Genomic DNA, 18,333 nt, shown 5'->3' on the forward strand with positions numbered 1-18,333 from the left:
TGTCAAACTAACCTGCATTAGGTGAGTATTTTGCAGGTTACTGAGACCTTCTTTCAAGGACTGAACTTGGTTCTTCAGCTGCTGTTTATCCTCCAAACTCTTCTCCAGCTCTGCCTCCCGCTGTTTTAATTCTTCCCTCATTTTTAACAGTTGCTGCAAAGCAAAGGGAAAACAGTGAGCCGCTGATGCTACTGTGAATTAACTAAGCGTGATGATACTTACCTCGCTCTCAAACTGTTCTGAAAACCTAGGAACAATAAGCTATTTGTTTTATTAATATTTAGCGTGTAATCCCTACTTCGCTAATTATACTTCAGCTTGCACTGAAAAGCAATTACATAGTGACATAAATTATATCTTTAATAAACTTTGTAGTTTCTGCAGAGACAAAAAATGTATTCTCCTCTGTCTTATCCTACTGTGCTGGATGTCCAAGAAGTGTATTTCAAAATCCTTTACCTACAAACACAAAATTACATGTATATGAAAGTATTATGAGACCCTCCTGTCATCCCCACACTGATAATATTTCATTGTAATATGTGTAGCTGTGTGACATAACAAGTGGACCCTGTCAAAAAGAGGTATCCAGTTTCAGTGTCTTCCAATTCATTTAATCCATTCACCTAATCTTTTCATAAACACACCATGAGAGACGTAAGTTGGAAAGGTAATTGCTCTCTGCAAGCAGAAATGAACAGCAGGGCCCTAATGGATTCGCTTCTTCTAAACATAAATCAATCATAATTTCCATTACCTGTGACAGCTAGCTAAGTGAGCACCACTTGGTAAAGGCTAGAATGACTCAATTTAGTAGTTCTTTAGTATTTAAAAAGTACACCAACGTCAAGTCCAGTCAATTTTACTTGTATTGCACTTTCTATACACATTGGCAATTCACAGAGCTTCACATCAGCATAAAACCAAACTCATCAATAGCATAACATCTTATCATATTAAAATAACATCACCTGATTTCATAGGTGAACTTGAGGGCTTTATAATCTGCACGACAACGACCCTCTTTCCTTTCCTAGAACCTCTAACTAGATAAGGAAAATCTCTAATTCCTCTGGATCACATTTGCATCCTGAGTTTATGCTGATCATTCTCCAAACTCTCCTCGGCAGACGCCAGTAAAACACAGGGAAAGATTAAATCTTAATGTTAGAATATGAACGTTTTGATAAAGGATGGACAGCATACCACCAGATATAACAATGGAAATAAACACTTTATTGTTCTCTCCCTGATGTATTTTATGAATATATTAAAAAATATAGTCAATAAACCAATGCAGAAAACAAGCACTGAGATAGAATCATTTGACTATGTAAGACTGAAAATGTTCTTCATCGACATTCAGGAGGAAACCTACTCAATGACATTCAAGTCACATATTCAAAGGAAGAAAGAAAATCCAATACTTTTCATTATCTTTCTTTGAATAAATTGTCTGAAATTGTGCTAATAGCCTTGGGTTCGTTCCAAGAAGTATCTACAAGCTTTTAAAATCATAGCACAGAACCCTGAAATCCAAAATAAAGCATATTGCAACAGTGAATAAGTTTTTCAATACCTAAAGTAAGTCTTCATAAAAGCCTAACAGCTGCTCCAGACAGCTGTACTTTTCTACTTGTTCCCAGAAAAACCCTGGTTTTCTTTCAAAGTGCTTGGTGTCATGAAAAAATGACAGTCAAGTTTTTCATCGTGCATAAAAAATTCAATGGGTCAACCCGAGCGACCTTGTACTTAGAAAGAACGCGGTGCACATCAGAAATGAATAGCAGATTAAACTCATTGTTGAATAGATGGCTGGGAAAAAAGGTGCTGTGTGTGTGCGCGTGCATCTTCTACCTTCTGCATGCCCTGCAGAGCCTGCTGTAGGAAGCTGAGTTGCTGAGAGTGCGTGCTGTCCTCTTCACTCCTCATTGGCTGGTTCTTGCCCTGTTCCTGTTTGAGCAGCTCCACCTCATTCCTGTAGGCATCCAGCTGGCAGCGCAAAGAGTCGTTCTCCTCCTTCAAAGCTTCTGCTTGGGAAACGCCTACAGAGAACACAGCAGAATGTGACGTTTATCATCTGTTATCTATAATTATTGTCCAGCCAGTGTGACTCAATATCTTGCTCCTCAGAGTAGGAGTATGTAGTAGTATACATACAGTGTAGCATGTTAAAGAAAACACTACAATATCTAAGTATGTCTGATTCACAGTTGCAGTGATTGAAACCCTCTTTGTTCATTTGAGTGAGAGCAGGCACAGGGATGAGGATGGTGAGAAGATTAGCATTAAAACATTAAGATTCCTAGTATAATGGCAAAAAAGTAGAGCTCAGTTTTACTTTATGCAAATTTCAAGCCTCTTGAAATACAAAATATCCTCTTCATAGATGTCTGCTGATATAAATATCTCTTGCCTGCTACTCTAGCACAAACCTTTTCATATCAATAATCTGTATCTATAAGTTCCTGAAAGCCTGACTTTAAATCTCATCTAATATCTATTCAATATTTAAATCGTTTCCATTAATTTTCCCATAAACAGTTTTAACATGACTGAAACTGAAATCAGTATGAAACTCATTAGTACAAATGATTAAAAGCAATATTACAACATGTGGTTCTTTAATCAAACATCAAAAGACACAAACGTGTGGAATAAAATCCTGTTGGGGGGAAGTTACAGTAACTATGACTCATCCAATCATTCAGACGCATCCAATCAAAGGAGGATATATTTTCTGTGATGTGCCTCAATCAGGTGAATCAAAGCTAAAGATTAAAGAGTTAAAAACAATGAAAACAGGATCAGCAGCTTAAATGAATTTGAATTCAGGGACAACTTTGGATGAATTCAACAGCTATGGTGGCTAACTATGGAGGCTAATGGGTAACATACTGTATGTGGAGCTGCTGACCATCCCAAATAATTAATCAAACATGAGTTAAAGTAAATAAAACTAGAGTGGTTTTTCAAATAAACCATATCATTACATCATCCAGATGAAAGGAAAACAGACGTCACCTAACTGAGCCATGCTCACTTTAAGACAGCGAGATGAACTAAGACACATAAATGAACTTTGGCAGACTGTTGTGCATCTAAGAGCTTTAGCCATTGGAAATAAGGCGAGAGGAGGTGGAAGTGTCCAGCTTCAAGTTCCTGGGCCTCCACATCAGCTAGGACCTCAAGTGGACTATTAACTCCACTTTTCAAAGAAGGTGCAACAGAGACTCCACTTTCTGAGAATTCTGCTGCTGGAGTCATTCTGCTGCTTAGTAGAGAGCACAATGACTTTCTGCTTCACGGTCTGGTAAGGAAGCTCTATAGCAGCAGATAGAGCAGCTCTTCAAAGGGTGATCAACACAGCTACCCCCTGCCCCTGCCTCCACTAGAGGACATTTACAGGTCTCGCTGCCTCAGCAGAGCCTGCAATCTTATCAAGGACAGTACACATCCCTTCCACCACCTGTCTGCACAACTACAGACGCTACAGAGGCCTGAAGACCAGACTTCCAGAAACAGATTTTCTTTTGCCATCAGGGGCTGAACTTCCATTCCCAGTTCTCACCCTCGACTGCCACCACAATACTCTCCAACTCAAGTGCAATTACATCTTATTGGCATATGCACTTAAATCTGTTTTATATCTTATTCATCATCTTTTACGTGCCTGTGTGTATTGATATATAATATTTAATCAATCTATGCAAATGTTTTAACACCTCTACGTAAAACAAAAGGGTGAAAAATCCTAAAACTCTGCTCAGACTATTGGGAAAGCATCATTTAGATATTAACTACATGTCAAAGTACAGTTTAATATTAACATGGACTATTAAAAGCTGTGTTAAGCTCTGTTCAATAGCTCTCTACTGAACATCTGACCTGACCTATTGAGCAAAGACAGGAGATAGTAGGAGTTATTATAAGAGAACAGCTCTGCTCTAGAGATGTCCAGTATTATCAGCTCTGCTTTCCTCCTGTGGGCCTTGAGGGGAAGCTCTTTGGGAAAGTGCAATACACTGACTGGACCTGGGAGATAAGCCCCATCCTGTGTGTGCCCATGGAAGTGTGTCTGGTTAGGTTTTGTGTGGGTGTTCATGAGTGCTGCCTGCAGTCTATCATGGAGGACCATTGGCAGTGTTAATGAACTCTTGCTGGGTGAGTGTGTGTGTGTGCATGTGTGTGTGTGTCCAGCCGTGTCTATGTGTACTTTTCTCTCAGCAAAATGAAGGTTTGAGGTGAGAAGAGTATTGATCTGAGAGCCTCATCAACTCGGTGCGAAGAGATGTCAACCGCTTGGTGAGATTCTGAGCAATTCCCCCTTCTGTTACATAACAGCCAGCGCTATCGACCTGCAGATATCCATGAGCGTGCACATAAACACACACACGAGTACAGTCACACACACACACACACACACACACACAAGCAGTTCTTTTGCTTTCTATTCTGTACATGACTCAGATGCAGAGCATCAATTCGCTTTTTAAGAGGCTGCAGTCATAACACAGGTGTTTTCAGCAGGGCTGGCTGATGTGTAAACATGCCCCTTCGCTTAAAGGTTAGCGAGTAAAGGGGGCGTAACAGTCAGCCTGTTAACACAAATACCAAGAAGTGTCACATTAACACCTCAGCTCACCACATCGAATCCTGCAGCATCGAGCAAAAATGACAGGTCTTTGACGGCAATGCTAATTACTGATAGCTAAATAGCAAGGTTGCAAAAAAAAGAGAAGGGGCTGAGTTGACAACAGCATTTACATATATTTGCATGCTGATTAGAGAAGCTGTCATATTAGCAAATGGCAGAGATCAGAGTGATTAAAAGGAAAGAAGAAGGAGTACATGAAGCGAGCATAACAACACATAGAGAGCTTCAAAACACATGACGACAGACGACCTTACATGTAGTGATGGCGGTTATAGCATGTTGCCCTGGTGACCACTCTAGACTTATGGCTTATGTAATGTGGGTTGAGAGATTAGTTGCAACATTAGTTTTTGTTGCTTCAGCAAACACAAAGAGACTACTTTGAGGGAAAACACACAATTATGGCACTTCAGTGGTACCCCAATCTGTAATTAGATGGCAGCTGGTAGGTGGTAGGTGTGGACAGTTTCACACACGCATATGGAATTATGTACGTTCACAAGGGTGGACGGGAGTGGAAGTCATTTAGCCTTAATGTATCTACATCAACCCAACAAGCATGGGTGATTTCAGAATCTTTATGTACTTTGTGTTTTGTTGTTCATGTGGAGTTGTCTGTTTTTTGATGGAAGTCTTGAACTGAGAGAGAGTATGCTTACCCGAGTCCTCAGAGTCCTTGGTGTCAGGTGCATCCTCCATGTCATCATCAGACATCTCCATCTCCTCCTCTCGTCTGATGCCCATCAGCTGCTCATTGTGCATGTTTCTAATCTCCTGCAAAACACAATGGCAAGAGGGGTGGGTCAGAACTGCACTGGTGATTCAGGTTTTAGCAGGTGCTAGTAGGAGTAGGATAATCCTTCAGGTAACCTTATATATTTCAATTCTAATGTAGTATTAGCTCTAAGCAATGTGTGTAACAGATCAGCACAGAACAAAGGAGTGCAGCTGAAGAGATGAAAAGGATGGATTCCTCCTCTGGATAGGGCAGATGGTTGCACAAATATAGCCAGATCCCACAGCTCTTAACTTCACTGTTCTTGTAAGTTAGAGAAAACAGAACATTATAACAGCTGAAATACGTGATAAGTACACTGACGAATACAGCTCCTGAGAGGACACTGATTCACAACAACAGAGCAAGATGTTGATGATATGTGTGCACGTCATATTTCATATTTACTGTTTCACGTTAGCAGCTGCAGCAACAGTAAAATACCTTCTCTGTTTAATTTCACCCTTGCAGAAAGACTGAGTAATGAGTAATGACTACATCTGTCTTGAGACCAGTGACCAGAAGATCATATGAAAATGGTTTAAAGACTGAGATCAACCCACTCGGAGTGGCTGTAAATGAGTTAGAACTGCCCAGTTTTGTATGCAGAGCATACCTAACCCTATATGATGCAGTGAGTGGCTTCTCACTTTTCTTAAACAACCATGTCAGAAGACACATTTTGTGGTCGTGGAAAAGATGTTAATCTGTTTCAGAAGGGTCAAATTATTGTCATCAAGCAAAGAAAACATCTAAGGAGATTGATGAAACTACTAAAACTGGGTTATGAACTATCCAATAGAAGACGGACATGTGGTCTGATGAGTCCAGATTTACCCTGTTTCAGAGTGATGGGAGCATCAGGTGAACAAGAGAGGAGGGTGAAGTGATGCACCCATCATGTCTAGTGCCTACTGTACAAACCTGTGGGGGCAGTGCTATGATCTGGGGCTGCTGCAGTTGGTCAGGTCTAGGTTCAACAACGTTATGTGTTCAAAGAATGAGGTCAGCTGACTACCTGAATATGAATGACCAAGTTATTCCATCACTGGATTTTTTTATCCCCTGATGACTTGGGCATTTTCTAAGATGAAAACACTGAGATACATCGGGCTCAGATTGTGAAACAGTGGTTCAGGGAGCATGACATATCATTTTCACATAGACCTTCCAGACCTTAACATTGAGAATCTTTGGTGGAGACGACACTGTGCAGTGGGTTGAGTCTCCCATCATCAATACAAGATCTTGGAGCAATATTAACGCAACTTGTGATGTGAATAAATGCTGAGACATTGCAGAAGCTTATCGAAATGATGCCATGGTGAATGCGTGCAGTAATCAAAGCTAAAGGCGGTCCAATTACATATTAGACTGTGTGACTTCTTATTTGGACAGGCAGTATAATACATTACACACAGACACCAAACTATGGCCATAAGGTCAATGAGAATATGTGCTTGCATGGGTTATTAAATACCATCCAGCCTTCATTCCCTGATGTGAGCAGCAGTTTGCACTACAAGTACACACTGTCTTATATAACAGCAAAAATACCTAATGCTAATGGACCAAGAGCATTGAGAGCACAACTAGCTATGCTGTAACAACAAAGGGGTTTTTGATGCAGTGCGGTTAATTTAAAGCTTAAATGAGTAAATGAGAGATTTGTGCATTAGTACTTTGGCTTTGCTAAATTATATCACTTAAGTGACCCTTAGTAACCTTTAGGAATTTATCACAGAATAAATGACGTGGACGAAGCTACTTGGATGAGTAGTGACTTGTTTTGACCTAACAAGAAGGACGTCCAGTTGCCATGAGTCAACTTCCAGATGATGTGGAATGTGTCTCACTTTACAACACAATGTACTGCAACATATGTACAAACACTACGAGTCCAAACAGATGCAAGTGCCTGTATAATGAAACATTCACAACATCATACAATAAAAATCACCCTAAAAAGCTAAAAGGAGGAAAAAGCTGCCCAAGAGTAAATAAATAAACGTACAACCATCTGTCAGCTGACGTTATCAGCTGGAGCCCGTGGCAGAGGTCAAAGAGGTACTCTACACACACATGCAGGCACAAAACCATCTGGTGTGTGTGGACACACACACACACACACACACACACATCGTGAATAAACACAGCACATAAAAACACTGATAGAGGGAGGCAGCTGTTGTTTGATTCTGCCTGGGAGCTGCAGCTACTCAACACCGTGGCCCGCTCCTCCATTTTTCACCTGTAGGCTAGAGAATCATACTGAATATACAATATGACTGAGAGAGAAACTGGCTGCCTATTTGATGATAAACTACCCCTGAGCAACTGCACTTACTTACCTATGCTTTTTCCAGTCCTATACAGTGCCACCTCTAAGGCAGGTCGATATGATCAATGTGAAAACATGTACATTCAGGCATCTGTGATTCTGAGTCAAATCACTCCTTGTAAAAGAATTACTAGTTGTGCACCCTCCACTGCAGCTCTATCCAGCTTTTTGACACTTTCAGCCTATTATTTTGGTTCTCTGACCTTCACACAGAATGTATGGTTGCGTCTAACAGCTCTTATCACCCCTCACAAATCTAACCAAAGGCAGTGGTTTCCAGCTCAGACAACCTGAGTGTGCTCTCCCACTCCAGCAATATATGACAGAGAGCTGAAGAAAACAAGTCTGTGGCAAGGAAATTTACACTTTGCAAGGAAGTAGTTTCAGATATGTTGGTCACAAGGTGGTGTCAACGGGATCAGAGAAAGTGAATACTGGACTTAAGCTCAAGTTGATGTTTGTAGTGGATACGCGATTGTGTGAGGTTTCATTAAAGATCAGTGGTTTAAAATAATGTCTAATGCAGCTTTATTCACACAATAAGCAAAGTTTGGCCACTGAGGGGCAGCAGCTGTAAATACAACATTGTGACTTAACCTTATTGGTACAGTAAAGCTTTAGAAAACAGTTGCTTAAGAACACATTGAGAGAAAACAGAGCAACAGTGGCATTCATTTGAAGTCATATTTCTGGCAACTTGACAAATTTTTAATCCAATAGCTGCTCTTTTTTTTTTCTATGTACCAACTCCTGAGAAAAGCATCTGTCTCTTTAGTAGCTGAACGCTCCACTGTGTTCATCAGCTGGTTGCTAACTCTGCCTGACAAATGTTTGTTTCTGAGCATCTAGTGTAGCTATGGATACTTTTGAGAGTTGCTTTTGCTAAAAACAGTAGAGATCATATTAGGTTAGGCAACAATATTAACTTATATGTTATTATATTTTACAGGGGTGTATTATTTAGTAGGTGTGTGTAGTCTCACAGCTGTTAGATATTTGTGAACCTGTTGGAAGAGATTAAAACGGCAAAGAATGTTTCAACCAGGATGTCAGATTTTTCATAACTGTTTTCTGAATGACAACATATTGTATTCATGTATAGTCATGCTATACTCCCTGGTGTATGTAGAGCAACTCTATAAGGTGGAATCTCTGTAACAGATTTGAATACTTTCTGCTACAGTGTCTATATATAGAAGAGAGTGATCATCCAATGAATAGATCCCCAAGACACCCTCGAGATCTGTGCAAGGAAAGACAACAATACAACTGTAGTCTTTACTGACATCAACAACCGGGCAAGGACTCAAGCATTTACATATAAACATGCATCATCTAGCTTCCTACATACTCATCAACAACACTTGCTGTTACAGAATGGTTAAGTATTAGATTAGTTATGTGACTATTTTCATGATTCTGCTGCAAACTGGAACATCAGAGCAACAATTATGCTTTGAAACACCTACCTGTTAAAGAGAAGGCTTTTGTACAAGTTGATTGATGCGTCTGCTGTGTAAGATTCTGTCATTGTGTGTGTGCATGTTTGAATTAGACTCTAAATTACACCTTAAATCAGTTGCTTTTCATACTGAGGTTCAAAAAAACTTACCAATCAGAAATGATCATATATGGTCCATTAGACCCAGGACTGCAACACACTCCAGACCCTCCATTACATACAACCCATCATCATGCTAATTAATGATCCATTTGGCAGAGAGAAAATGGCGAGCAGAAAGTGGATGATAAAAATGCTGTTAGATTTGAAAATGAATATGCTTTTAAGTCTCAAAATGTTCCTCCTTAATTATTCGCTGGGGGAAAAGAAAAGTTCAAATTTGCTGGTGCAGGGGGAAAAAAGCTTGTACAGATTTACCTGTGTCCTGGACAACGTTAGAGATTGAAAACTCACCCAGCAGCTTGTATCCCTTCAGATGGGAAGGTAGTGGTAGAGGGAGGGGAAGAGGAAGGGGCAGAGGTTTGGACCTGAGAGTATCTGGATCTCACATTGGCTGAAGTGAGCAGGCACCTGTTCTGTACACTGGATTCATTCACTGTACTTACTGTAACAAGGGTTCTGCTCTTTTCACCTATTTTCTCTTCTCTTGTTTGAGTACCATGTAGCCCTGATGTAAGCATTCTAACTATCAATATCAAATTAAGAATTTTATAACAAGACAAGCGTAGAACAAAACGAGATAAAGTCTATTTTTCCATAAATAATATGAACAAAGGAATGAAATCAAAGTGTACCAACCTCTGTTTGTTTGCGCCACATGTCCAGGTTCTTGCGCTGAGCTTTGGAGAAATGGTCCCATGCCTTTTGTTTGGAAGCAGCTTGGAATACAGACACAATCTGTTCAACTGTGGCGGGATGCGGGGAAGGACCAGAGACCATCCAGAGAGAGAGAGAAAGACAGAGGGCAGGTGGGGAGGAGCAGAGGAGTGAGAAAGTGGAGTCAACTAGGGATGTAAAGAACTGTCTACTGTGTGTGTGTGTGTGTGTGCATTTATATGTGTGTACAAGCGTGTGACTTACCAACTGATGCTAATGCATCATCTTGTAGATGGTTGGTTATTTCCCATTACAAAAGTTAAATAAAGCACACATTCTTTACATTCTTCCTATAATGCTCTGTTCTGCTGATCGATCTTTATTATTATCAGTGTGACTCGGCGGTCTTTATCTATATTATGTCAGAAACTGTTCAAGGTTATGTACTACAGTGTATCTTAAAGTCATTTAATCTTAAATTTGAAACAAGTTCAAAACAATATGTGATATAGTTGACATATTTTCCTTGATATGTAATTTAATAGGAAATACATTTTCTAAATTCACTAACTGTTTCAGTTATAGGTCAACATTCCTGTCAGTCTCGACTCTATTTAGGTGATAATGGTAAACATTTTACCTGCTACACATCAGTATGTTGAGACCTGGAGTGTCTAATTAAAGGCTAATGGTGTTGTTACTATGGCAGAAGACTCTTTGTCTTATGTAACATTTATTTAACACAGCACATTTTGCTAAGCAACTGGCATCTGCCAAAAATAATCTTCTTTAAATCTGCCTTTGTTGACCACTGTGCAGCTAAACCAGGACACCTCAAGGACACTTTGTTGAAATAAGAGTGCTCCTGATGCAGACACGTAGAAAATGAACAGCAGCAAGTGTAAAAGCCTTGAAAATTAAAGGTTTAATGCAGCTGTAAAAGGAAAAACCTCACAACAGACTAAGCTGAGTCTGATGTGTACGACAAAAGCTGTTCTGTGACAATACAGTCATTCCTCTCTCTGTTATGTATACTGTATGTTTTCATGTGTGTGTGGTCTGTGCACCCCAAGACTTCTAATGCACACGGCGAGGGGAGTCAATAAGACCACCATCTAACTGAGTGTGTGTGTGTGTGTGTCTGTGTGTGTGTGTGTGTGTGTGTGTGTGTGTCTGTGTCTGTGTGTGTGTGTGTGTGTGTGTGTGTGTGTGTGTGTGTTTGCAGAGCATGTGAGATAGAACAGTACAGGAATCAATAGCATCTTCCCAGCATCCTGTAATTTGATGGAGCAGATCAATGGTGAAGGTAGAGAAGAGAAGAATGGGTACAAACAGACTTTCAGGGCTGTGAGCTTACACACAATTATTTGTCTGTTAAAATGTGTTTATTTTCTACTGGTAGTAGTTAAATATAATGTTTAGAAAACTGGACATTGTGTCTAATTGGAAAAGATGATGGAAAAGTATTTTTTTCAGCTGAGCCTTTGTTGTAGTGAGGTAGCTGTGGAAGATTAAAAAGACAATACCTCAAAATAAGGGCACATAAAATGAAAACTATTTTCTTGGCTCGACACTACTAAAGATTAACTGTGGGTATGTTTTCTGTACCTTGCGTAAACTGGCCCTTTAGGACGCGTTAAGGTGATATATTTCAACTGAGACAGAGTTATGCAGATGGCAGCTGGAAGAAGCTGGATTTTTTTTGGCATATTGTTCCCGGGTGAAACGTGTAAAACCTCTTCACAGGAGGCCAAACTACCATTAATATGACCAACATCGCACAAAAAGGAAGGCTCACTCATGAATAGGAATGTTTTTGTATGGGCTGAAATGGTCGACAAAACAAGGACATGAACTCTGTCTCTTTCTGTCTCTGTTACAAACAAAGGATGTTGACGTTATACCGTATTTAACATGCATGTGGTAAGATACGTGGAGTCAAAGTGCCGCAGGCTGTGGTGTAAACCAACAGCTGCATAGTAAAAGCCAAAAGGTGGGTAATGGAACAGCATAGTTTGCTTTAGCCCTTTCATGTGCTTAAATGAGCCAAGCATGTATTTACTGTACATGTTTGTCCTACTTTGTATTCATGCAAAGAATGTGTTGCACCACTTACTACTTTCATCCGAAGGCAACCTGAATAATATCACACTCTCCATTCAGCAACGCTACCTGGGTTTTATTCCTTTGTTTTTCAGAATAATGTGCATCTTGAAAACAATAAAAAGAGCAGCAGGGCACTGAATCCCCTTTTGGTTTAGAGTGATATCAGAGACAACACTGTAAAAAAAAATGAAATGAAACTTACCTTTAAGGCATCCTCCCAACAACAAATTAATACAAAACTAGATGGCTTCTATGAGGCCATTAAACCCAACACCTTTTATATTTGCAACGTGCATTGCCTAGGTATTTACACTGTGCACACATGTTCTGTGAGAGTCAATGAGGCTGGGAACAAAACATACTTACTTTTTGATGGATTTGAACAGTCCAGGCCCAACAGTCTTGACTTGCCAAGCTGTACAATGCACTGTAAGCTATGATATGTTAATGTGGTATGTGGTGGTGTTTAAAATAAAAAAGCTGGACCAGAACCTTAGCCAAGGAAAGATTCTTATCTCCTCCTGCACATATGCTTCACAGCCAGGAGGATGCTAGTGGTAAACTTTAAAATAGTTGTTCTCCCAGTGTGATCTCTAATTAAAAACCAGTTTCCAGTCTATATTGAATTATACATTCAAGTCTGGACGGTGTGTGATTGAGCATGTCAAACTCACATTGGGCCAGGATGCCAGCCAGAGCAGTCTTGAACTTTTCTTTGGCCTCTTCCATCTCTTTCTCATGCTGACTCTTCTCGCTCATCAGCCGACGGATGTGGCTGTTGGAGGACTGGATCATGGAGTAGAAGTTGTTGGCATTCCTGCGGTTGACTTCACCTCGTTCGAGCCAGGTCAAGAGCACACGCACCGCTTCGGGAAACTTGCTGTCGTCTGGCCAAGAGGTGAGGACAGAGAAAAAGTACAAGTCAGGATCTATACAGGAAAGTAAAAATAAATATTTTCTGTACACTCCGAGGATATGTAAGGTGCTCCAAGTAACAACAGGTGAGCTGAAGGGACTGTGAAACACTGTACGAGGGAACATTTAGTCATAATCTATGAGGCTGTAAATTATTCCCTGCTTTTTATCAGATAACAGGTACTGTCATTTCTACAATATGCAGTTACAGCAAATACAGATAACCTGTAATAAATCTCCTAGCATGAAACACTTTTTATTAGCACAGGACAGATGAGATATTCATGTTAGCTCATAATGATCTCATAAAACTCAAATAGACAAGACAGAAATTACTATATGTCTAAGCAATTATAGCAATTACAATCCTTCTTTTGAAATCAGAGAGTAAAAGTCATTTTTCCATTGGGTAAATTGATTGTATTGGTATAAAGGACAATGGTGGGAGGATTCCTCTCGAGCCAGGATTTTGTAATAGTTGTTATGGTTATGGCCATGAAAAATCTTCACAATGTACATTATCAAGGCCTTTGAGAATATTCCAGGGAACAAAGAAGTGAAAGCAAAATCACATTTCAGGTCCACCCAGTTCTTTCTAAAAACGCTGGACAGATGAGCAAACAATAGGGCCATGGGCCAGACCCACTTATCTTTGACTTCTGCTTGGGGGGTAATAAAGAAACAAACCTGAGTTCTCTCCGAAGTGGAGAATTAGTGGAAGGAGACTTTTCTTTTCTCATTCTCTCATTTGATACCATGTCTCCTCAGACACTGCTCTGTACAGTTTGTCTTTTTAAATGGAAACTAGGTACAATCAAGGTTAAAATGAACAAGGTGACACTGAAAAGAAGAAGAAAAAAAAAACAACTGAGGCGAACAATGACAAGGGGATACACAGACAGTTGTTCTTCTGGTTGAAAAGGAGAGGAGAACTCAAGAGAAAGGGGAGAGGAAGGAGAAAGGAAGTGAGCTATAAATACGACAAACTGTCATATTGGTTACAAAAAACAACATTATGAACTTCAATCACATCTGAGGGACTTAAAAAGTTTATCTGTGAGCTTCTTGTCATCAAAAGCAGAAATTGGGTTTGCAGTTCAGGGATAAAACTGGCACTGAAAATGGCTAAACTCATTTTTTTCAACTGAGTGGTAGATTCAGCAGAAAGGTAAACCTAACTCTGCAACACGAGTGTTGGCGAAAACAGCATAGTGTTCGAGCTTTTTACACCAGGGCAAGTGAAGAGAGAACTGAAAAAGACACAGACAGATGGTAGAGAGACAGAAAGTCACAGCCATTTTGTTATCAGGCAACTGTGACTGAGACCTGGAAGTGCCATTGCTCATTAGTGAAACAAGTTTATTCAGCCAGAAACCCGGCGGAAATCTGAGAGGAGGGTGAAAGAAAAGTGGCAGAGACAAAATGGAAAGGATGAGCCGAGAGGAACAGAGTGCAGAGAGGAATGGACAAAGGACAAGATAAGAGAGAGAAGCATGAGGCGAGAGTAAACTGATACACCGTGTTTAACAGCCTTTGTGTAGCGTCTTTTAAAAACAAATTCACAAAACGTGTTAGAACATCGGGAACAGCTCTGTCGTTTTACCAGTTCCTATAATGCTGTGACTTGTGTAAGCAAACATGCACAGATGAGGGGAAGCACAGACACATACACACATGATCCTTGTTTGCTCATTAAGGGACAATTGGAAGTGGTGCAGGTGCACTGGATGAACCCAATGCTTGTATTTCAAGTATCAATGTTTTCAGTTTCACATTAACCCGTCTCTTGTTTGTGCCATGACATCATTCAGCCTGTACTGTATGTTGCATGTGTCATGCTGTAACCTTTGATTTTGTCTCCCAGCTGGCTACACTCGTGCTCGGAGTAGTGGACAATGGGAGGAGGGGATGGTGGCCGCAGGCGATCCTCCTCCATCTTGCGCCGGTGCCTCTCCTCTCTGGCCAACATGCGTTGGCGGCACTCCCACTCGTACAGGTCGTCTCTGGCCTGGGCGAAGTCCACGTGCAGACGGCCCGTGTCTTTTTTGTCTGTACTGGATCCCAAACGGATACGATACCCTGTGCAGACAAAAGTGTAGAAATTAATAAAACAAGAAGGAGACAGAAGAATAAAGGAGGAAAGGGAATGAGAAAATCTAACAAGGAGAAGCAGATGGCACAGCAAGGAACTTACAAATTAAAATGAGTTAATCTGCCTGCTCAGACAGTTTGATGTAATTCCACAGTGTGCTGCACATTCTGCAGGTGTGTAAACGCCCCTCATTTTTTAAAGATAACACAAGATGTGGCTCTAGGGATGCCACCTGTCTGGTGGTCCATCACTGTGGTCCAGACACAGATCTCTCAATAATTATTGAATGAACTGTCATTAAACCTTTATAGACATTCATAATTTCCTGTTGACCTTCCCGACTTTTCCTGTAGTCCCACCATCAGGTTCACATCTCAGTTTTGTACTGAATGTTAACTATTGGATGGACTGGATCATAATTCCAGTTTGGCACCAAATACTTAATAATAATAACATTCATATCAGCCTTAGCTGTAGTGTGAATTTAGCGGAAATTAGGGAAATGTTAGCATGTTAATACACTAAACTAAATTGGTTTCTGCTCAGAATCTGTGTTTTAGCATTATTATTGTGGCCATAGCATATTAATGTTAGCTAAAAGCCCTGTTGTGTCACTCTTAATCTTGTTGGATGTTTGTCAGTAGAGAGAAACAACAACAATGTTAGGAAAGAGAAAGGGAGACAGAGAAGAGGGTGATACGTGACAAAGATCCTTAGTAGACTGATGAAGTCACGGTTTTATGGTTTCCACATTAGACCAACGCTGCTATGCTTCAAATTCTTGACAGCTGTCAACGTCACCATTCCCATTCACAATAAACAGTGACTGTTTTATTAAACTATACTCAGTTCTCAGTGATTTGGCAAATATATATGATAATCAGTATTCTAACACCTTCTAGACTTAAAAAAAAAAAAAAAAAAAACATCAATGAAAAAACAGATCAGTAGGATTGGGGCACCATGTCTCTTTTTAATGCAAATGAAAAATATGCCTGGAGGTGTGGATTTGATGAAACTGAACAGCAACATCAGAAAAAAAGGTCTTATGAGACTGAAACGGTATACAAATGAGCTTTAGTCTATATGTTATGAGGTTCTTTCTGACCAATAGCGAGCCACTTCCCATCACTTTCTACTTTTAGTTTTCAGATAATCTTACAGATAACCGAGAAAATCTATGGCCAAGCTCTTTACTGACGTCTTGATCATTATTGTGACCAAATTTTGCCTGTTGGACCCTTTGTTTGAGAAGATATACTTTAGCTGTAGGGTTGTGTGGAGTAAGAAGAGCTGTATCCTTTTGTCAACACGCCAGAGAGACTTAGGGAGGGCAATTACTTCTCTAGTGGCACTGAAAGACCACAATATCCCTCATTACCCCCTCTTCTCCTCACTACTTCCCTCTCATCCTCACTCTCTCCTCCTTACTCAATTTTCACTAATGGCCAGTTGCAGATCTGAAGTGAAATCATACCCATTTTGTGATTTAATTGGTTGAAATGATCAGAGAGTGTGTTTAGTGTCTGTTTGGAGACACGTGTGAGTGCGTGCTCTTGCTGGACACAGTAATGATGCCCAGCGCGATTCACCGAGAGGCCCAACACTCTCTCATCATAGAAGAAAGGGTGGGCGGGGGGGCAGTGGTTGATGCCAGTGCAAACAGGAAAAGAAATGAGTGTGAGTTTTGGGGTTTCTGCTTCAGTTCGCTTCTGCTTCAGGCTCCCAATCTACCACTACTTCAATATTTCATATGAGGAGACCTCAGTGTGCTGTGGCTGCTGGAGTGTGCGTCATTGCTGGCTGTTTGCACAGGGTGTGTGTGTGTGTGTGTGAGTGTGTGTGTGTGGGTGGAGTATTATTTATGGGAAAACTACACAGCTCTGTCATCTGGCTAATATATGGACCTCAGCTCGACATCTCACTATAAGAAAAGAGGCAGACAAAGTAACACAATGTCTCATTTGCACAGAAACACACTTGTGATAATGATTCTAGGAAAACTACCGGACTGGCTTCTCGTTTTTATTAGTAGGTAACGGTTTGCACACAGGGATTTAAGACGTCTGGGCTCTAGATGGTGCTGTGAAAACGATAAGAAACTATAACCTGGTATCACATGGTTAGCAGTGGCGCTAATAGTTAATGCATAAAAATGTCTCCACCTTCAATACATGTTTTAAAATGTTCTTTTTCATGATCTTCTTGATGTGAAAACTACACGAGTAATGTGATGATCCTGTTGAAGTTCGTGGTGTGGCTGGCAGTTTTAATTATTTCAAATTGTCTTCTGATAAATCATATCTTTTGTGTTTATCTGTCACTCCAAACAGCTCTAAATAATAAAAAGCCCATGAGGCCGGGCTGCCGTTGTCAGAGAAGGGAAGAGCTGTAGTAAAATCAAAACGTTCAAAATGTAGTTGCAGTTGTGAACAAAACACTGAGCCATTGATGCTTAATTCATTTCAGCTCATTGTAAAATAATTAACCTTAACAGCAAGATCTTTCGTTTTATCTCAGAGTCAGTAATAAGCAACACTGTACCTGACAGGAAAAGAGCCTTGTCCACAGTGAACTCCTCTGCAAATCGAATATGGCAGAAGTTTTTCTTGCTTTTGCGTATGGCGGTGATATCACCGCATTGTCCAAACACCTCCATGATGAGCTGCTCCGTGGCATTTTCTGGCAGACCACCGACAAACACCGTCTTACATCCTGGAGGGCGATCTCTTGTAGCTGGAGGGGGAAGGTCTGTGTAAAAGTAGTGAGGAGAAAAAATAATCAAACATCGCTAGACTGAAATATAAAGAAAAAGAAACTGAATGATGTATCTGTGCATTTATGTAGAGATAATACAGTGGAGATACACACAACCTTCCTGTCCCTGAACAATAAAACTCAATTTTAGCATGTATTATGCTCTTTGAGAAGCATAAGACAATACATCCAATGGCAAGAACACACTGTTTTGATTGGACTATTGCTGGAAATCATTTTGGCAGCAAGTCTGACTTCTTGTCATTTGTTTTTACTCAAACAGAAATATGTACGATTGTATGTATAATCGATAAAAGAAAATCTGGAGAACAATGAAAAGATGCAGCTGCACACTTGTCATTTCAAAAAAATGGATTTAATTAATTCTTACTTCAGATGCCAACATTCAAAT

General features: G+C 40.2%; 1 protein-coding gene across 3 annotated transcripts in view; it reads right to left on the reverse strand.

The window, feature by feature from the left end:
* enox2 (ecto-NOX disulfide-thiol exchanger 2) overlaps positions 1-18,333 on the reverse strand; it is a 146,131-nt gene that overhangs the window by 9,370 nt on the left and 118,428 nt on the right. For all 3 annotated transcript variants that reach the window (XM_026358274.1, XM_026358272.1, XM_026358273.1), the window contains 7 exons: positions 17,709-17,915; positions 14,918-15,151; positions 12,832-13,044; positions 10,034-10,140; positions 5,317-5,431; positions 1,858-2,045; positions 13-153 (listed from right to left, as the gene is read on the reverse strand). In XM_026358274.1, the coding sequence (XP_026214059.1) occupies positions 13-153; positions 1,858-2,045; positions 5,317-5,431; positions 10,034-10,140; positions 12,832-13,044; positions 14,918-15,151; positions 17,709-17,915 (1,205 nt within the window). The remainder of the gene's footprint in view (positions 1-12; positions 154-1,857; positions 2,046-5,316; positions 5,432-10,033; positions 10,141-12,831; positions 13,045-14,917; positions 15,152-17,708; positions 17,916-18,333) is intronic.

This window comes from Anabas testudineus, chromosome 10 (assembly GCF_900324465.2).
Source record: "Anabas testudineus chromosome 10, fAnaTes1.2, whole genome shotgun sequence".
NCBI lineage: Eukaryota > Metazoa > Chordata > Actinopteri > Anabantiformes > Anabantidae > Anabas > Anabas testudineus.